The sequence below is a fragment of the Toxotes jaculatrix genome, chromosome 5 (assembly GCF_017976425.1).
Source record: "Toxotes jaculatrix isolate fToxJac2 chromosome 5, fToxJac2.pri, whole genome shotgun sequence".
Lineage (NCBI taxonomy): Eukaryota > Metazoa > Chordata > Actinopteri > Toxotidae > Toxotes > Toxotes jaculatrix.
In genome coordinates, this window is record NC_054398.1 from 23,851,684 (window position 1) to 23,873,638 (window position 21,955).

The 21,955-nt window shown below is 40.3% G+C and overlaps 1 protein-coding gene across 4 annotated transcripts in view; it reads left to right on the forward strand.

Moving 5' to 3' along the window:
* The first annotated feature begins 405 nt into the window (after window positions 1-405).
* Window positions 406-21,955, forward strand: part of plekha7a (pleckstrin homology domain containing, family A member 7a) — a 144,054-nt gene continuing 122,504 nt past the window's right edge. For 3 of the 4 annotated variants that reach the window (XM_041039214.1, XM_041039215.1, XM_041039216.1), the window contains exons 1-3: window positions 406-542; window positions 692-768; window positions 943-1,000. In XM_041039214.1, coding sequence (XP_040895148.1) covers window positions 460-542; window positions 692-768; window positions 943-1,000 — 218 coding nt within the window. In that variant the 5' untranslated portion in view covers window positions 406-459. Of the gene's footprint in view, window positions 543-691; window positions 769-942; window positions 1,001-15,537; window positions 16,109-21,955 lie in introns of those variants that run through there. The other variant, XM_041039217.1, reaches the window with a different exon arrangement.

A 21,955-nucleotide genomic window follows, 5' to 3' on the forward strand; every position in this document is an offset into this window, starting at 1 on the left:
CCAATCAAACTCTGTAAACCTTTCTAATTTAATTCTATGTTTTTAAAAAAATGTAATTATTCATTACTGGTTTCTGCACATATGATTTTATTAATCTAATTTTTATACATATGTTTTTTTGTGGCCTAAAACAGACAAATTTTGTCTATTTTTATAAAATCTCTACATAGTCAACAATGTTACAGACAAACACAACAGAGGAGACCAGTTTCTAAATCATATTTTAATAAAGTTTTGTTAAAAGTTAATGTGACAAAGAGTGATTCAAAACCAATACAAAGTACTAGAGACCCTCTTCCTCAGCTCAAGGACCCGTGTTTTTCAGTTTCAGACTGGGTGCTCAGATGTACGGGCTTCTGAGGAGTCCCTGAAGGCAGCGCTGGCCCTAGCGGTGATCATTGAGCTCCCGGGAGACTCCATGGAGAGGGAATGAGATGAAATAGGACTTCAGACCGGATCATGGCGGCGCCTCTCGGGCGGGACGCCTTACCTGAACACTGGTCTTACGGTGTCTGCAGGGACGGCAGGGTCTTCTTCATCAAGTGAGTGGGATAGTGAACGCTTTATCGCACCGTCTCTCTCGGTTTGATGGGAGTTGGAGGGGGTGCGCTTGTGTTTCCTTGCCGGTGGTGTAACAGGTGTTTTTCTCCTCTCTCCCCCCTCTCTCTCTGTGTCCGTGCCGGCGCGGCAGCGATGAGACGCGGACCACCACCTGGCTCCATCCCCGCTCCGGTGAACCGGTAAACTCCGGACACATGATCCGCTCAGGTAAGCTAGCTAGACCGGTTTCCGCGGGTCTGTTTGACCCGCGCTCATTTCGCCCTCCTGTTTACTTTGCCGTGTTTGTCTTCGCCGCTAACTTCAGTGTACGTTCCGGGCCCAGCCGGAGGGAGGAAAACTTTCAGGTGTCACGAACAGGTCTGTGGTGTGGTTTCATTTCAGACCTGCCCCGGGGATGGGAGGAAGGTTTCACGGACGAAGGGGCCAGTTACTTCATAAAGTAAGTACCTTGCGACCACCGCTGCCGCCGCTTGTTGTTGTTGACGCGGTCACCTGCGCATTACCTGAAGTTACCGTGCAGCTTAATATGGCTCCTGCCTCTAATTCCCCGCTACTAGCAGCTCTAATTACCGCAGGGACAGTGTGGATTTAAACGGGGTGTGACTGGGACTCACCTGCTGACCCTGTAATGACCCCTCTGCTGTCATTTTTGTTGGAGGTCAGTTGTACTGTATGTTTCTCAGGTGGTGCCTGGATATGGTAGCTCCTTACAGTGACACTGTTCATTTGCATTGGTGCAAATCCTCTGGATGCTCTTAGCAATGTGTGAGCTCATATACAGGAGTTAACGTGTGATGTAAATGACATGTGTGAGCTCATATACAGGAGTGAAGGTGATGTAAATGATTTAATGTGGTGTTTTCTTTGGTTCAGCTTTTTTTCCTTTTACCTTATTCTCTTACTTTGCTCATATCCCAGATCTACTTTGAAAGATATTTTGCATTAAGCTTTGTCTACACTCAGTTGGCAGTGTATTAGGTACTAAAACCTGACCTATGCTGGATTTTTGAGGCTGGTAACATACCAACATTTAGCAGAAAATAAAATACTGGGTGATGTACTTCTTAGGGCTGCAGGTGACCATTATTTTCATTATTGATTAACCCTTTAAAATACACCCTCTCACCTGAAGGACGCTTTGGCCTTGGTAGTGGCACTTTAGTTTTTTTTTTTGTTGTTGTTGTTTTTTTTGCTCTGTACCGAGCTCAGTCTTCACGTAACCTTGACAAATTGTTTGAAAGCTCTTAGTCTCCTGATTGTGTCTGTGCAAAACATTTCAGGATCCCCAGATTACTGCAGCAGGTGTTGACACAGGATTGGTTCAGACTTGTGGCCATGGCTCCAAAGTGAGTGTTTGCCCACAGAGGGTCCTACTACAGGCTTTATTTTCCCTTTTTTCATGGTAAAAAAAAAAAAAGGCAAATAGCCCTCGCATGTCTACAGTGTTTGTTCCTCTGTAACTTTGGTTCAGTATTTCTTACACTCATTCTGACTTTGGGTTGTAAAGTTTAAAGTTTACCTTTCAAAGGAGACCAGTGTTATGACTTTAGCCTTAACTTTTTTTAAATTTTGGAAACATTATTTTTGGTCTTGTGCACAAAGGGCTATCGGTTCTTATTATAGTATCTCTTATTAATCTGCTGATGATTTTTTTTTTTTTTTCAATTAATTGGTTAGTCAACAAATATTTTTGTTAAAACCTGAGAAATGAGGTTTGGGACTTGGAAATGACTTGGAATTGTAGTAGTCCTGACTTCAGACTTGACTCTGGACCAAAACTTATGACTTAATGTTGAGACAAACCTGAGGACAAGTTGTGACCCACAGAGACAAGACTGGACAAACCACACAAAAAGATAATTTTCATCAACTTGAGATTTTTTTGACAGTCAGGAAGGAGCGTAAACCTTACGACTGAATAAACACACTGGACAGCACACCAACTGTCACGTGTTCTTGCACCAAAACAAACATGGGGAGAAACTGGCAGCTTGTTTATATGCGGTTCAATGTGTAGTGTAATTTGTTTGTGGTTTGAATTATCAGTGGTGAAAATGCATGGTGCTGACATATCCAGTATCAAAGTAACAACACCAGGCGGCTCAGAAAGTACAAACTGTTGTGAGGTGATGTTTAGCTGGATTAGACTGTAGGTTGGTTTCCTGTCAGGCTGAAATGGGATTATGTTTATTTTTCACTTCTGTTTTGTTTCTTGTTGATTTTTTGTCTTTGCATATGTTAGACTTTCTTCCCTTTTCCTCTTTTTTTTTTGTTTATTTCCTTTTTTCTTGGTGGAGGATATAACTTTCAGAGGCAGTGATGAGAAATAGCGCAGCCTATAGCTATGATCTCTGGTGATCATTATTTTTATGGTTATTTTTCTGTCTCCTTTGTCTGTACTCTTATTTTATGCCACTGGAGACTCATGGGATGCTTCTCTCCTCTTTATGGCTCATGTATCCAAATGCCTCACTGTATACCATCATGTGCAATGTCAAAACTAATAAAATGTCCCCACAGCACAGAGGGACATGTGTACAGAAAAGTCCTCTGAGTGGAATGATTTTTCAGTGCAAATTTGGACTCATCCGTCCCTCGACATACCCAGTTGGCATCCATATTTGTTTCTGTGTGTGGGTTTGTTTGTAAGACTCCTTGGTGGATAATTGATTTCTCTGCTTGTTGAATATTCATGCATTTCTTCTAAAGCCTCTGTAAGATGGAAAATTAACATTGTGACTGTAAGATTTGACGACTCAGTCAGTAATCAGCTGCTGTGAAGTCCTGTAATGTCCTTAAAGCACGCTCAGTGGGATTTAGTGTTTAATGACTTCTCTGTGTCGAGCTATTGTGCTGACAGATTAAAGTGTCATTGTAGATAAGAGAGGGTAAGGGTCAGTTGTGTTGCTGATGGTGGTACAGGGTTTTATGCATGTTGAAGCAGTTTTAGTTTTAGAAAGAACACCTTCAAGATTCAGGCTTATTGCACAGTGTCTTGTTGTGTTAGATTTTAATTAAAATTCTTCTGAATCAGCCCTGATTTGCTCTCTGCAGTGATGTGTGACTAAGACTCAGAGACTTTGTGTGTGTGTGTGTGTGTGTGTGTGTGTGTGTGTGTGTGTTTGTTTTGTATTGCTGGCACTCATTGAAGGATACATGAAACTGGCAATTACTGTGTTTTTTAAATTTCTGGTTTAAGATTTTCTTTTTAAATGAAACCTTTCATTTATGCCACATTTTCTCTTGTTTAGCATCAACATGTTCCCCAAACAGATTCAGGAGTTTAATCGGCCATCAAGCTGTTACCAGGCAGTTGTTGGTGACTCAGATGTAATATTATGTTTGGTTTGAAAGTCATGGATTTCAGAACCCCCCCCCCAAAAAAAACTGTGTACTACACTGTCGATTTTTGGAATTCATTTATGTGATCAAGCAACACAAACAAGGGAGGATTTTTTTTGTTTTGGACCTATAGGACAGAAAAGCCACCTTTTCACTGCACTAGTTAAAGGACATGTTCACAGTTTTTCCACTCTGTCTTAAAACAGTAGTTGGGTGCCCACATGAACACTAAACTGTTTTTTTGTTTGCTCTTATCATTCTTGTTGAGGCTTTAGCAGTGTTTAGTTCATCAAATCAAGTGGGTATTTCTTTTCAAAATGAAATGCCCTTGTTGTGTTACCGTCCATCCAGCAGGGAAAGAATTTGGCAAGAATTTGGGAAGGAAAAGGGCCAAACATTTGTCTGTTTAAAGTTTATGAACTCTTGAATACTTCACCTTGAGTTCTGAGCACTCATGAAGAGGATTTATCACTTTAATCAGTCATTAATCATTACAGCAACTGAAAAAATAATCTACAGATTAATTAGTGATGAAATCTTTTTTTTTTTGTGGTGCTATAATGATGCTGTTAATGCAAGTGACAATGGTAAACACTAGTACTTTAAATAACTTGATGACTGATGGTTGAATTCTTTTTCAGCAGCATAAAATAAAACGTGCATGAGTTTAACTCACATCTTGATTGAAATAATAGCTTGTGCTTCATGTCCTCTCTCATATCCAGCAACGTCAGGTGTGAAAGGAGAACTAGAGCAGGGACAGAACAGTCTGCCTGAGTGGGACATGTGTTTGTTTTCTGTGTTCCTCTCCAAACTTTTAATTGGCTTATGAATGGAATTTCTTGACCAGAAATAACAAGGTGAAGTAATAACAACCTTGAAATCCAATATCCTATTCACATCGAAGGGGGACTATTTATCTAGAGACCATGTTTACATAACCGTCCCCAAGGGCTCCACCACTGTCTGCTCTGGAGCCTCTTCTATCCAAAAAATGTTTTTCATCTTTTTATTACAGGCAAAAAGAACAGCGCAGCTCCCCCTGTGTCTCTGCGTGTTTTCATTTGCACACTCGCAGGGTTCTTGGAAACAACTTATTCTGAGAAAAGAAGCTCAGTTTTATTCTTATCTCAGGACAGAATCTGTTAATGATGGTGTATTTTACAGTGGACTGAAGATGGTCTCTCTGATGCATTTATGAATTTTAATGCCGTCAAGAGAAAGCTCCTCTGTGGCTTAGAGTCAAAACAAACCCAACAGATCCAGATCAGAGGCTGTAAAAAAAATGTATTCATCTCTTATGTAAGATGAATTTTTTTTAAGTGACGACCCTCGAATCACATCTTAATCTCCCTGCGACTGTTGGTTTCATATTTGACTAATCTGATGTTTGAGTATGAAACTTAATTTTTCCAGAGAATGGTCGAATAGTATTTTTGCTGCCTGGAACAGCATGTTTCACCCTCCGACCAACAGTCCCAACCCCAAAGACATTCAGGTCACAGTGAAAGGTAACTGAGAAAATCAGTAAATTTGCATACTGGAGAAGCAGAAATCCCAAAAATTTTGCTCAGTTGACTTAAAATGATTAATCAATAAATTCTGTGTTGATTGGCTGATCGTTTCTTCACTAATTTTAAATACACAGAAGGAGCAAAAGCCTTTGAGTTAATTTGAATGATCAAATCTGTACATCCTAAGTGCAGTTAAAGCTAACGTTGCGTGTGCTTTCAGCTAAACGATCACAGTCTGGAATCACAGCATGAAAATCTTGCTCTTCTTGAGTTTCGGCGCAGACTGTCGTCACCTACAGTACACCTCTGTGGCCGCGACTCCCAGAACTGTTGATGAGCTCATTGTAGACGTAGGATCAGCATCAGCAGCCAGATTGTTTTCCTGCCTCTGGCTGTTTGCTTGGTACTTCATTCCTATCTGTCCCCAATGCCTGCTCTCATGTTCTTTGCCTGGGCTTGCTTTAATAATCCCCCCTTATGTCCCCCTATGGACAAATGTGGCGTAAGTATGACTTTGGTTTGTTTGACAACTTCCACCTCTGCAGGCTAAACCCACTCACACATTCCTCTGTTCAGAGGTATTACTCAGTGTGTGTAAGACGTCTGTTTGTCTAGGAATGTTTTACTCTCTTGGTTTTTGCGCCCCTGTCCTGTGTTTGGTCATCCTCATATCTGCGTAGTAGATGCACGCAGGCATGATGTGTGATTCTCTCCCCCCTCTGAGGGGCCTCCAGATGGGTCTTCCTCCTCCTCCGACCCTGAAGCCACTCCCAGCAGGGGGCTCCTGGTACAGGGAGGTGGGGAGCAGAGCCGATCAGATCCAAGGAGGGATAAACCTCCTGCAGGAACGTCTGCATGACTGGCTTCACTGAAGGGAATTGAAGGAAGGCAGGAGGGAGAGGGAGAGGGTGAGAGAAACACACACACACACACAATCAGGAGCCGACCCAAGAGCAAGAGATGTCAGAGATGCCTGTGGGTAGTAGAAGACAGCTGGTTCAGACCTACAGGCCTCAGCTCTGTCCTTGGTCATTATCCTGCAGTTCCACTAATCTGGGACGGTGTGAGAAACATGGTCCGTGCACTGCTTAATCACTGACTCTGTTTGGAAGTGCTTTGTTACTGTTATTGTGCTGAAGCACAGAGCCAATTAATTGATTAGTCAGTTGAAGGAAGTGAATGACTTGTCAGCTATTTTAATAAAGATACCGAACATTCTTGGCTTCTGGCTGCTCAGATGTGAAGATTCGCTTCAGTGTGCAACACTGAATATCTTTGGCTTTTTGATGCCTCTGGAAAAGTCAGTTTAGGCTCTGGGAAAATGTCATGGACATTTCTCACTGCTGTCTGACATTTTATGACAAAACGATTAAATGATCAATGGGAAGAAAATCGACAGGTTAATTAATAATTTAAAAAAGAATAATCATGAGCTGTAGCCTTACTTTATTAACAAATTCCTCTGAAATACTTTATGTCTCGGGTTGAATAAAAAGCCAAGTATGTTTCATATACACAAGAAACCCCAAACATTCAGCGCAATATTATAAGCAAACATCTGCAGTGCATTAGTTTCTGTCATACACAGGCACATAATACAAGTCCTACAGCCATTTTTAACCCCCACACGTCATTCATCTTCTGATTCAACAGTTTGCTGGGTTGAAGAATGAATGAACCTGTTATGTCTAAATCCTCTGCAGAAGCTGATATTCCCCAAATAAAACATGAGACAATCTGATGTAATGCTGCCAGCCAGAGGCAACATTTGTTTAGTGTGAGCAACTGTGTTTGAGCCACAATCATTGATCATCTTCATAACAGTCCTGAGCAAAAAAACGAATCTGACGGTTCACTGCTGATGCCAGAAACCATCTCTGAACAGACTCCCCCAATATATGACCACTTGTAATCACATGACCATAGATCGACTTGCCTCCAATTCCTTAATTAAAATTTAAAGACAGTATTCTTGTAACTCACATTAGTTTATACTGAATGACAGTGACATTGAATGACTAAGGGGTTTGCCCCCCCCTGCAGAGGTGATGCTCTGGGCAGAAACCTGAAATTGGCTGTGCAGTGATTTGAGCACTGCATGATTGGCAGCGTAAGCACAATGATAGTATCACGAAGCCGTGACAAAGAAGCTTATCTCAAAGCAGCTTACAATAATGTCAGGAGTATGGCCTTGCAAGACTTAAACCCTTTAAGTCTCTATGTTATACTGACTGTAGATACCATCAAGACCACTGGAGTAGTTTTTGTCCTGTAATGTTTTTAGAAATGACTTTGTTGAACCTTTAAAAAGGTTTGTTGAGCAGGTGCGCTTTTTGTCAGCAGTGTGAGCGTTCATGTTGTTTTACCACTGCTGAAACCTTGGTTGAAAAGACAAAAGAGCATGCCTGTTAAAAAGTACAGTGGATGATTCTCTCTCTTTCTCAGTGCACCGTAGTGCACCATCCAACAGGAAGCATAAGAAGATCACTGATGAGTCACAGCAGAAAATATTCCTGCGTCCTTGGAGAGACGATGTATCTCAAATCTTGATTTTGGTTAAGAGATGATTAGTCACTAGATGCACACAACAATGAATGGACCTAAATATAGATGCTGTGCTCAGAGAAGGCCATGCTGCATTGGAGTGAATCCACCTGAACGGCTGCTTTGAGGTTTTTTTTTAATTTTTTTTTTTAGCTCAAGCAGAAAGAACAACGTCATGTAATGTGTTCCCGTTTTTCTTTTTGAACCTGCTCATAAAACTGATGGATCATATTAAAGGCGTAAGAACACAGGGTTGGTTTGTGCTGCGCCGTCTAACGTCTCTTTGTCCTCAAATGAAAAAGAGGCTTTGTTTTGCAGTGGAGCCATAGCTAAACCAAAGAACCAACAGTTCCCTGGCAGACAAATAAAGGCTGGAAGAAAAAGCTTTGTCAACAATAGCTTTACTTGTTTTCATTAGTTAAAGGTGCTAACCAGTTTCTGTGTTTGCTTTTTGGAACAGCAGGAAAGTTAAAGATTATTTCTTGTAAATGTCAGCCCAAGGACAGTGTTGGTATCCAATGCTATCCTCACTGGCTGTACTACATACTTTATGATGTTCCCTCCAGATATTTGCTTCCAACACCTGCTTCTCTACAAAAAGTGTTCAGCAGCATATGTCGGGATTGTGTTTAGCTTTTCTAACGTGCTCTTACCTCTTTGACTGTCATTCAGCTGACTTTAGATCATGAAGGTAAATCAGTAACTTCCAGAGGTGTCAGGTAAATCATTTCCTCACTCCCTCCTGGCTTCGTCTCATCTGTTCCCACACACACTTAAAGCTCATGTTTGATTGTGTGTTTTGGAAGTCCTTGGCAGAGTCAATGGCAGAATTTCCTTTTTTTAAAACTTCTAAAATATCACTTAATAACGGTTAATAAAGTTTTTAAGTTTCACCTTAACTGCATAGTTGGAGTGTCAGGTAATGCTTAATGGAACACACATCAAAGGTGTGATTAGTGAATTAAGAAATCACAGCTGTGTATTGATGCTGTTATTGCTTGGTTGTGGTTTGGCTTGTTTGGAATAGTTTCACTACACGTTGGTCTGCCAAGTAAAAGCTTAAAGAATAAACACACTGCAAGAATGTTGGCTCTTGAGTGCATTGGATATTTGATGTTTGTTCGACTTAGAAGGTGAGAGAAAGTAAAAGTTTTGGGAGGATGAGGGTGCTTCTTTTCTTTTTTTGTAGTGAATGACTTTGGAAATAAGATGAGTACATTTTGATCAAATCTAGGAACCGTCCCAAGAGATAGCATCTGCTGAGGCAGCTTCTCTCTCGCTTCCTCCTCCACGCTCTGCTTCACACACTCTCTGGATGTTTTTTGGTCAGTCATGTTCCTTCACTCTTCTCCCCTGTTTTATATGTTTTGATGTATGTTCACTTCCCAGCTTATACGCCTTCTTTCTCATTTAGCTTTCTGTCTCTCTCTGAGAAGTCAAAAGAACTTCAGACAGTTTCAGAGGTCTTCTTCCAGTACTTACAAGTTGATTAAAAAATTCTTTGTTGGAAAATCTCTAACTTTGAGAAAACACACGGTGAATTACACCTGTTCAAAGTGTGAAAAAAAGACTAAATATCAATGTTGGGGCCAAAACACTTAATGTTGAAATCTTTTGAGGCTATAATGGATTGAATATCACTGACAGTCTCACTCAGATGCCATACTGTATGACTACAGTTTTGAAAAAGTTTCTAAAAAGTTTCTCAGCTTGAAAGTTTGAAAAAGGCTTATGAATTTAACTTTAAAGCTGTGAACTGCAGCTGCAGGTATCAAGGAGTGTTGTTGAGCGTAGGTAAGACAAGATGAGAGCCCTGAGTCAGTGTTTATGCCTGACTCACTGTATTTATACTGAAACCCCACAGGGACTCAGTCAGCATCACGACTGGCTAATGATTTATTAACAGTTCGTTGTGCGTGTGTCTCTCTGTGTGTGTGTGTGTGTGTGTGTGCGCGCACACACGTATGTGTGTGTGTGTGTGCTTAGACACAGTCCTCTTTCATTGGTTCATAATACTGAACAAACTCAGATAAAAGAGAAACTGCTTGACTTGAAAGGCTTCTATTCTTTCTGTTAAAAAAAATACATTTACAAGTTTCATCTGAGGTAAAACTTTGTGTACAATATGTGAATTATTCCATTGTTCATGTAACAAGTGACCTTGAGATTCAGGCTAGACCACAGCATGCGTTTCAGCTGTACTGTTAAATAGGGCCCACAGTTTGCCAGCATTAATTTCCTGTTGCTTAAATGTGATTTCAGAGTTTGTATTCTTTGAGTAGTATAATTAACAAATGTCTTTGTGCAGTTTTCTCACTAATCACATTTGTGAGCTGAAAACAAATTTCTTTGCATCATATCTGACATTGTATTTTGCGTCAGATATATTATTTATCAACAATAGACTGAGTATTAAAACCACTATGGAAAAATGGTGTTTACATGCATGAATGGATTTTCTTTACAACCAGTGGTCCTACATTGTCAAGAAGTGAGTGATAGAGGCTGACACATGATGGCTGGACTGAGGCCTGATATTTAGTGACAGCTGGTTTGATGGAAGGGTGGTGAAATCTGTCTTCATTTAAAGCCACCAAGACATCAGTCTCTCTTTTCTTTATCCTTCCTCACAGAAGAATCATGTAATTAATAAATGACATGCTGAAAGTTACAGCAGATCTATAAAGTTTTTCAGTTTTTCTTTTGCCCAAAGAGCAAGATGACATATCATCACAGTTTTCTCCATTTTTTCTTTCACTAATAATTTTAAATGCTTAAAGGAATAATTCATCATTTTGAGAAGGACACAGATTTGCTTTCCTGCCTAGAGTTAGATGAAAATATACCACTCTAATGTCTGTGTGCTCATTAGACTTTGAGCCAGGAAGCGATTAGCATAGCCTAGCATAAAGAGTGAATGCAAAACATGATCCTAGCATGTGCAGTATTCACCCTGTAAATCCACAACTTGTTGTGTTTCCATTTCTGTTTTAGTACAGATTAAACAAATGAGGTGTAATGACCAACCTTTGAAAGGCATTTTTGAGCTTTGGGCAGAGCCTGGCTAGCTGTTTCTCCATGCTGCATGTGTTCAGGCTAAGCCAAGCTATCACCTCCTGGCTCCAGCTCTCTCCAAAATGTTGAGCTATTCCTTTAAAAATGAATGAGCTCAGTTTGATTTGTACGTTTTATTATTAAATAAATCTATCTCTAAAATCTATCTCTCTCACCTTTAATAATATCACAACAAAACAAGTCTTTTAATCCCATTTGGAAAGGATTAATTTGTCCTGAGTAGGTGGTAATTATTGAGTTGTTGCTTTGTTGGTTAATTTCGGTGTCATTGTGAAAAGTTGCGTAAAGGACTTTTTCCTCTCAGCCACAATTTATTCCTTCACTGAGCAACAGCTATTTTTCAGATCAGTGCTATAAATGCTGTGGTACTTAAAGTCTTTTCCAGTCTGTTACATCTGTGTCTCTGCTCATTAGTGGTTAATGTAGGTTTCATATGGCTCTGTTTAATGATTAGAGTTTTATTTATTTATTTATTTATTTATTTTTGTAGAAGTGGAGATGTGCTGATCTAAAAGCATTTGAGGAGGTTATTACTGCGACAGAAACTAACTGCTGTACAAGTTGTATATTCTCCATTAGACTTTGTTCTGACCGTTAATTGATGCTCTGTACGCACTGAGTTTGTGTGGTTGGTATTTTATTACTCTCGTTGCTGTATTCTTCCAGTCCTCTTCAAAGTGAATCCTCATTCTTGGAGACTTTTCTCCCTCTTGTCTTCCTCGACACCTTTTCCTCCTCACACCATCATAGATACAAAGATTCCTCTTTAGGGTAATTTTAGTCCACCTCACGCACACGTGTGTGTATGTGTGCTCAATACCGCCTTTGAAGTTCGTCTGAAAATGGACATCTTGAATATTTAACCTTACCCCGAGGCTGCAGTATTAATCCACAGCCTCTCACAGGAGGATCTGAGCACAACACAGATCTGTCAGGCTGATATGTGGTTTATCATGATGTTCTGTGGGAAAATGGAGGATTGGAGGCGCTGACAAAGTGGGACCAAAGACTGCACATAAAAGTGCTGTGTAGCTATCTGTTTGCTTTTTTTTTTTTCCTAAACAAATGTGGACTAAGTGGCTTGGCGCTAGACAAATAGCCAGAAAGTAATTAAGAGCCTCACAGCTTCATCCAAGAGCCTGTGAATGTGATATTAAAAAGAAACACAACAAAATGATTTATGTTTACGTGAACAGTTTTAAAATGACACCTAAGAAACACCAACACCTATAAATGAATTATTTTCCACACTATGACCAGAAATTCTGATAATTTTTATGTTTGATTATTATATGTGTTTTATATATGCCTGAACCCTTGATCACAAAGTGGCAAAACTTCTAGCTTGATCTTTGGGACTCAGTGATCCTGTAGTGATCATCATAAAGTAATATTTTTCTTGTTCTGTTGCACGTCAGTAGCACCTCTTTTCTTTCTCATAATCTGTAGGTAATGCAGCAGAGGTCAAAAGTTGAGCGGCTTCTCTTGTTAGAAATAGAAAATAAAAAGGAAAACCACTTCAGATATTTGTGAAGGCTATGTTTCCATGACAAATTGTACTTCAAATAAAAGTCATTCCTTCACATCCATACAAAGAGAGGATCCTCACACGCGTACCATCCATTAAAATGTCAACCACATCATGAAAAATGCAGATTTGTGTGCACAGCTACCTTGTTTCTCTTGATAGAGAGGGAACAGCTGCATCTGATTTCCTGCACGTCAGAGGAGAAAGCAGAGTTATGCATGTTATTTCCCCTCACTGTTCTTTATCAGTTATTTTACATTTCAGAGAATATTAACCACTTACTGCTTCCTGTATGCTCACTGTCAGTACTAATCTTTTATTTAAACTTCGAAAAGCAGGCTGGGAGAGTGACAGTGTTCACAGTACTAAGAACACACCTCATCTATATATCTGCCCTACTGCCTGTTTGGTCTCTACGGTTACACCTGACTCCACACCAACAGCATTTGTTTTTTTAAATCCTTATCCCCTTTAACACCACCTTTGACATGTTTGGGCACTTTTGGGTGTAGTTTAGCAAGTCGTTGCCATCTTCTTCTTTTTCCCTGTTGACGATGAAAGAGAGTCATGACAAATTAGCACACTGGCATTAACACATCACTTAGCAACACAAACTGAAAGCTTTAATCTGATGATGTCGAAAGAAGACAGTTCACACACTTATTAATTAGGCCTTTCTTTATCCGCTCACCATAGCACCTGAGTTCAGAAACTTTTCTGAGCCCCAAAGCTTTCGGTTCGGCTTGTATTATTTTTAATAAGACAGTTTCTCTCTCTCCCTTTTTTTTCCTCTCTGTGACTCCACTAATCCTCTCTGCTGACAAATGTTCTGTCAGTGCATATGGATGAATTGCACCCATTGGAAAGTGGGAAGAGAGACAGTATGGACAGTGTTGCATGCACAGCAGTCATTTAATATAGAAATAATAGAAAAAAACATGCAGTAGGGGACATACTTAAAATTCCCAGTGATTGGGGGAAGGTCATTGCATTGTAGAAATACTATGACCACGTTGTAACAGGAGATTTTCTGACAAAAAAACAACAACAAAAACAGTATTAGAAGGACACTGCTCAAACCACCTGTGATGGATATGATTCTCTTCCTCCACGACTTTGAATGGGCCTGTGCAAAGGATTTTTTTTTTTTTTTCAGATAATTGATAAGGCTATAAATTGATGCTGTACTGTTACATTCTGGTAGGTGATGGCAATGTGTGTGTTGTCTCTAAACCTATGACTTATTGGATAGTATATGTTTTGTGCTGGTGGGCCAGAGTGCCTTATTTTGTGTTGTATTTTTATGTGAGAAAATGTTTCCAAAGCAAACATGTAACTTAGAATAAGAATTAACAAAAATAGAGCCTTAGTCTCGGCTCAAGTTTGGGTTTGGGTCTCAAATGCAGCATTAACAGGTGAGTTCAGTCAGGTCATGTCTGAAAGTAACGGGATTCTGATCCGGGTTTTAGACCTGAGCAAAACTATAACCCGAACATACAGACAGTTAAAAAAATAAAGCAAAAACATGAGTCAGCGTGTGGAGAAGGATAATAAAATCCAGTGCTTCCATATAGGACACCAGGGGTTAGTGAATGCATTGAGTGTGAAATCAATGTATATAGAGGAATATCTTGATATTCATGTGGCATTCATGTTGTGTAACAATCTGAACTCAAGGTCCATTTAAAGACTCTGTTGATCTTCATCTAGTGAATTGAAATGGTTCAGTTTGATGTTGTGCATGGATGGCCCTCTTGGTCTTTCCTTGATCTTTGATTGGGTGATTTCTCTGACGGCATCAGCTTTAGCACATGCCATTTTCTCTCTGTGCATGTAGTGCATTAGGCAAACATGGCCAATTTTTCCTGTAGCTAAGTGTCATTTGTGTGTTATGTTTTTCTTCCTGTGGCCTTGAACAGCTGTTGCAACACCTCAGTCTCTTAAGGATTAAAGCCACCTCTGCTTTACTCACCACAGACTGCTCTCTCATATTCTCTGTTTTTCCTCTGTCCTTTGATTTCTTTTTTTTTTTTTTTTTTGTGCTAGTCGAATTTTCATCTTTTATCCGGTTCCTAAAATAGCAGTTGTGCAATACTTGTGAATACAAGTCACACTCTGAGCAATGAGCATGAGACAGGCCCACAGTTCATGAAGGAGGCATGGCAGTAAACAAATCAGCAGGATCTCTCTCGGGCAGCTGGTTCTGACCATGGGGACGTAACACAACAATGAAAAATGTGTTTTTACATCTCGGCTGAGTTTTCTGCTCAGTTTGCCGCGTGTCCTCAGTTTCACCTTTGTGCAATCAAAGCATGGCTGAATCAAATATCCATATCAAGGAACAGCTTAGGGTAGTCATATTGGTTTGGTAAATAAAGTAGGGGCAGCATAATGAAGTAAATCATTAAAGAATCTCCAAACTAATAATAATAATAATTAATTCAGTTAAAATCCTGATATTTTGTATACAACACAACACAAGATCAAAAAGTGGTTGTTTTTATTTTAGACTTGAAACAGTTGAATGGTCCTCTCCATCAGTCTGCACACGTGCAATAGCAGCTCAGGACGTGCTGTTAAAACAACAAACTTCAGATATGGAAAAATGCAAGAAATGTTGAGCCTCCAAATGGAAACATTGCCCAGAAGCACTTGTTGAATTTATCCACATGACAAGCCCACACATCTCTGCAGTGTAGGACCGACTCATCTCGCTCTTCTCTACATGACTGTTGTCCGTGGACCAAAAGAAAAGCTGGGGATTGGAAAGTGTAGGGGGGGTGGTCCATCTGTGTTCCACGCTGAGCAGAGGACAGACACAAAGGAGGGATTGAAGGACACTGATGAAAACAGCGAGTGAGAGAAACAACAAGATGGTTGATACAGTGTTGTGGCCCTTAAAGTCTGGCTGGTCGTGGGAGACAGTAGCACTTCTGTCAGCGTAAGGAGCAGGGCGAGACTGCCAGGGCCAGGCAACCAAAACATTAGCAATGCAGTTTGGACAGAGAGAAATCATGTGAGGGGCACTGGGGAGGTCGGAGACAAATAGGACAAGGGAATAAGGGGTGACACTGGATGGGACAGAGCGGTGGCAATGAAGTGGGAGAGGAGAATGAAGAAGCAAGACAATCAGAACAAACATCAGAAAACAGAGGGAGAGGAAGCCTCTACATGTTCTCTGTGATCTGCTTCGCTCTTGCCCTTCTCAATTTAATTGAGATTATCCTAAATGTAAAATTGAGAGAGAGAGACGGCAGTGGACAGGATAGTAGCACGACATGCACGAGATGAAAACCTGGGAAATGGGAAGCTAAACTGAGAGCGTTCAGCAAGTGAGTGAGGTTTCAGATAGATAAAGTCTCCAGCCATTCAGCTTCCTTTGTTGTGGAAGGATGGGTACCTGCTGCAGCCGTGACCCCACACGGGAGCCCGGTCACGAGCTGGTTCCCATCAAACGTCACGCCGTCTGGCCAAGGACGGCCAAGGTGGTCACTAACCTTGGCGATCATGAATTCTCCACATGGGATCTGACGAGTGACGCAAGGTAAGCCCACCATAAAATACTGTTCCTTAGCACAGTGTGGTGATGTGCAGACCTCTGCGGAGGCACAGTGTCAGTTTTATCCCAGAGAGACATTCTTTATGGTGGCAGATGTTTTCAGGTGCTGTGCCTGAGGAGCATGAAGTGGATCACAGCTTGTTAACCTGTGTGTTTCTGGAAGAAGCACAGCTCCCTTTGTTTTTCCCAAGATAAAATAAGTTATGTGTGGTGTAGCTCGTCAGCTTTATGAGATCGTAACGAGACATAAGAGAGACAAAAGTAGACACACACTGGGCAAATTGTAGGTGTGTGTGTTGGTGAGCTTTGTGTCGCCTGAAATGTACACACATCCAAACACGTGCACACACTGAGCGTCAGTTGTGGTTGTGTCTGGCATGTTAGGGTTTTACTGTAAACACACACACACACACACTCACGCTGATCCTCAAGCTGAATACAAACACAAGATTATTTCGGCTTGACAAGAGGTGTATGACAGCTTTACTGGCTTCAAGATGCTCAGCACTTTCCTCAGCCCCACTCAGCTGGTCAGGCCATAAAAAAAAGCTGGACTGCGTCCTGCTGTGGGACACAAGCAAGCCTGGGGAAACAGGGACGACAGAGGAGGACACATCGTCCTGAAAATTATTGACTATTACTACATCAATCTGCCATTGTCTTGAATACACAGTTGTGACTGAATTCCTAAATCCAGACTGAACCTGTCATCGGTTTGGCACAAACCCAAGTAAAGTATCTACTAAATTGCACTTTATTGTTTTCAGTGCTTCGCTGCCCTAAACAGAAGCTTTTCTTAAGAGTAGACACTGTTTTCTGTAAAATGGAAGAAAAAAATCTGGGCCAGATGGAAACTTCAAAACTGAATATCCACATGTGCCCCGAGAAACTGTTTGAATTTTAAAACACTTGCGCAAGGATTTGCATCAAACTCAGGTATCACTATTTTTACATTTAAAAAGCTGAACATGGTGAACATACAGGCTACACTGAGAGGGCTATATAAGCCTTCTGGCTGGATAAGCTTGTAAGGTTTACTTAGTCTTAATCAAATGCAGTGGCTGTGAATGAAAGTGTGGTGGAGAACTGCTGCTGAGCAGCGCAGCAGCAAGAAGGGTTTTCTTTTATCCAGATATAAAAGGTAAATTAATGTAAATTCTCTCTGGTTCACTATTCAAAAGCAGGTTTTAAATGGCCGCCAAGTATATGAAACATTTCAGAAAAATAGGAACTTACTTACAAAACTTAAAATGACATCAATTTTTCAGTTTGCATTTAAACTTATGTGTAATGTGACTTCAGATGCTTTTGTGAATTAAATTACTATGATTTTGAATCTTTTACTGTAAAGTTCTGTGCTTATGGTCAAAATGATATTAACATTAACTCATATTTCACATCTAGACCGTCAAAATTACTACTTTATTAAGGTTAGTACTAAAAGCCTTAACAAGTGTTACTGTGGTGTTGCTGTTTTGGATGTATGTTTTTAAAGTATCAGTGAAACTGTAACACCCTGAAATACAGAAACAAACTACTAGTGGAGAAGAGAACACTCAGTTCACTGCTGAAATATTAAATGAAACACACAAATCCAATTTGCATTGTAGGCGTTCAGCTGACCTGCTCACCTTTTCACAGAAACTCGGAGCATGGAGGCGCTCAGCAAACCTTGATAGTAAACCAGGCTTTAATACATAATTTTGGCTAAAAATTGTGTTGTACTCTAGTTGCCTACCAGGACCTGCTTAAATTCTTTTCATTTCATTGTGAAACTGTGTGTAAATCAGCGGTAGTATCATGAGACAGCTGATGCTGACGCCCCACAACGCGATGGTTCCGTGTTTGACTCTGGAAACGCTTTGTTCTCCGTGTGTTTCTCTCTGCTCCGGTCGTGGGAGCAGCTCTCTGGAGGCATCTACTGCTGTCAGCTTGAATGTCTGTCCTGGGCGGAGAGCTGTTGTATCTGGAGATGTAGTTAATTATTCAGGAGGAGGATTTAGCTGCTTAATGCTCTCTTGATGTGACACCATTGGTCATTAACTGCAAAATCAAAATGGGAAGGACTTGATCCGATTAGATTAGAATAGATGTTTTTTGACATTGTGCTCAGAAAAATAAAACTCTGTTCAGCAGTTCTTCAGCATAAAAAAAAGTAAAGTTCAGTAAATAAAAGCAAATGTAAACTTGCTTTTTGATTTCTCACATTCACCCACCCCTGACTACCCTTAGTGAATCTCTCTGAGTCACCCGCTGTTCTAATACTGATTTACTCATGACAGAAATGGGAAATGTGTGTCACCAAGTCTCCCGGAAGGGTTTAACTTGGTTAGATGTCAGATTTGTTTATGCACTCACTCCAGTATCTGAACAAAGTCCCTGCTGTTGTCTCTCTCATGTGTGGGTGCTGGTAAATTCCTGTGGAAGACTTCAAGACTTCACTGACTCATTCTCTAGTTTCTCCAAAGGCAGGTTTATTGATATAAAACACTTCACACACAAAGACACTTAAATGATTTTCATACTTCACAAACTGACGATTAATATTAAATACAGCGTGAGGCTCTCAACACTGAAAAAGATAAGAGAAAGAAAAAGTGGTGAGTGCAGAGGGGAAGTGCATGGTGGGTAATGGGTAATTCAGACCTTTAAAGGTGATCCAGGCTTTTATCCTGCTGATGTTTGTTCCAGCTCTGTCTCATAATTAAAAAGCTGCTTTTTGATGATTTGTATGGTTGAGTGAACAATTACCAGGCTGCTACCAGATGACCTGAGAGGCTCAGGACTCTACCAACAGCTGTCTGAAAGAGCTGAAGATACTGTGGAGACCTGACTGTTACAAAAGTCTGTGCTGAAAACAGAAGTGTGGATCATTTAAAAAAAAAATTCTCCCTAGAAACCTCTGATTTTGAAGTTCTAAGATCACGGTTTGCCTGTCGGTCCAGACTGAAGCATCTCAGCAGCTAGCAGATGGATTGCCATGAAAATGTGTTCAGATATTCCAGGCTCCTAGACAATGAATCCCCCTAACTTTGGTGAACCCCTGACTTTTCCCTAATGCAACCATGACATTGCCATTATTGCTTTTTAGTAAAACGTCTCTGCAAATGTTAGATGGATTGCAGTGAAGTTTTTCACCTAGTGCCACCATCAGTGGCAATATTTTGGTTTTTGACCAAATGAAATTCAGCCTCAGCTTATTTCCACACAAAAAGATATGCGACTTATTACCACACAACAAGGGATTGGAATTGCTAAGATTTTATTGATAGATAGATAACTTTATTAATCCCAGAGGGAAATTAGTTTGTCCCAGCAGCACACATACACAACAAACACAGTACAGTTATAAATAGAGAGATTAATCTAAGTAAAATTCGATACCAATACCAGTATCGATTCTGCTTATAAAACTAGGCCTGTGTGGATTTTCTGTGTCAAATGTGCAAATTATCTCTGAGTCTGAACACAGTGTAGAAACATGGCATGTGACTCAGGTGTGCAAAAGCTCTACCGTTTAACTGCTGTTTTCATTTAGGTTTTGTTAGTCAAAGAAGAAAACCTGCTAAGCCTGCCTGTGTGGGGCTAATGTTATTATAACATAGGACGTTTACCCTTAATAATAAACGTGCTGCTCAGATAGGGGAAGCAGTCACAGACATGACATTTCTGGAATTTAAGCCCATGTTGTGCAAAGATGTTTCTCCATGTTGCTGGTGTTTCCACTTGAATTTGCCATTTTACCAACATTACAACTAGCACTGCCATCATCTTTCTTTTGAAATGAATCCACGCTTTGGACCGTTTCTTCCTCTCTGCCATGACTCCTTCTTGCTCCAAGCTTCCAGCAGCGTAAATAGAAGGAGTCAATAAGCTCTGAGGCATACTGTACAAATGGTTCAGACAATTTGGAACCGGTTCTTCACTGGAACTGGTTCTCGATTCCCATCCCTATAGACACAAGGTACTGAAATGGAAGAGAGCAGATGTTAAAAAAGTTACGCTGTACATTTACTCCGCCCCTGAAAATTATTGGAGAAATTCGAGTTATCTCTGTCAGATATTAGAACTCACAAAAAATGTTTGAGTGGATGTTAATACAGAACAGATATAGTTGCCTGCAACTCTCCAAAGAAGTTGCTCAAGTACTATAGGTAGAGCAAAATAGTCTGCCAAGCCACCGGGACACATTCAGTCACACGTTTCTGTCAGTGTTTTTGCCTGACAGGCTGTTTACTCATTGGCCTGCCTGTTTGGTATTCAGGTGGTGAATCGGCTGTTTGGTTGCCGCCAAGCTCTGTGTGTTTGACTGAATCAGGTTAGCAGTAAAAAGCAGTGCATTAGTAAAAGCGCTGCTTTTGTCCAGTCCCCTGGGGTATTGTAATGATAAACCACACACTGTGGCAGGAGCCCACTTAGATAAAGAAATCAGGCTGTTTTTTTTCCAATTCTGTTCGCTGAATTGTTTTTACACCTCAGAAACCATAAGACCGATAATAGGATGTTTTGAAGTGGACTTTTTAATGCCGATCGTGCAGCGTGTAGCATTCACGAAGATGTCAAAGCAGTAGTTGTTACAATGAGTGACCACTCAAATATACCATATCGACAACTGTTATACTACACATATATACTCTTAGCTGCCAGTTTATTAATACACCTAGGTAAAAATAATGTAGATTAAAACAACACTCCTACAATAAATCCACGCTTGTTGAAGGTTATAATGTTCAGCTTTTTCTAATATTTATGATTTAATATGTTCGACTGATCATTTCATCTGTAGTACAATGCCCGCTCCTCTGTTCATCCAACTTGTTATCTATAGATGGCACTGAGATCTCAGCCTGTTAATCATTTAACATTCTTCTCTTAAGATATGGGTGTATGGCACACTACTGAAGCAAAGCTGGATTTAAAGCAGCAGTTGTCACGAGATTGTTGTTTAACTATACTTCTGAGTCATCAGCTTTGTAATTGAGGGCTTGTGTGGTACCTTTTTTCTAAACTGTGAAAGGCTGCCGTCTCCATCTCCACGCATCTATTCTGGTATTGAGTCTAGCACATAATGTGTCTGCTTTACTGATTGCTATACACGCAAATTATAATTAGAAATGCAGATTGCTTTTGCAGATGTTGTATTTTGTCGCCAAATGTTTATCAGCATTTCACTGCACAGTCGCTCTAAGTGGTGCATATAAAATTCCTGCATATGTCGATCTAAATTAAGTAAGAGGAAAGGAGAATGTTGTTTTTTTTGGTAATTGAGGAAACTGTTTGAAAGACTTTGTCTGTAAATAGGCTAACTGGTTTGTTGTGTATTGATTTGTTGATGTTAAACAGAAACTGATATAAAACTAATTTTGTATTTCCCCTCCGGTCTGAGACAAACATCACATTTCCTGGGTTGTAGTGCTGAAGATTTGCTTTGCTTGTCTTAATTAAACTATCCATTATGGCGACTTCTTCACCCACAAGAGTTGGTGAATTGGAAACATAATAGAGGGATAAAAACATCCTGACAGCTTGAGTGAGTCATTTATACAAAGAAACCTGAACTTAAAACAATGGAGTCTTGGCACTTCTTTCTGCTGTCAAATCTTTTGGCACAAATCATCGCAGACTGGCTGGCACTGATTTCTGCAGGATTCTTGCGTTAAAGTTCTGGGTACCGAAGTTTTCAAACAGTTACTTTACTCCGTCATTACTTCTCATTTTCGACTGATCCACCAACATTTGTTGTAGGTTTGATTTCAGATTTTCAGTGGAGAACAAAATGCATCTCTCTCTCTCTCTTTCTTTCTGCATTGTGCTTTTAATAATAACTAGTGC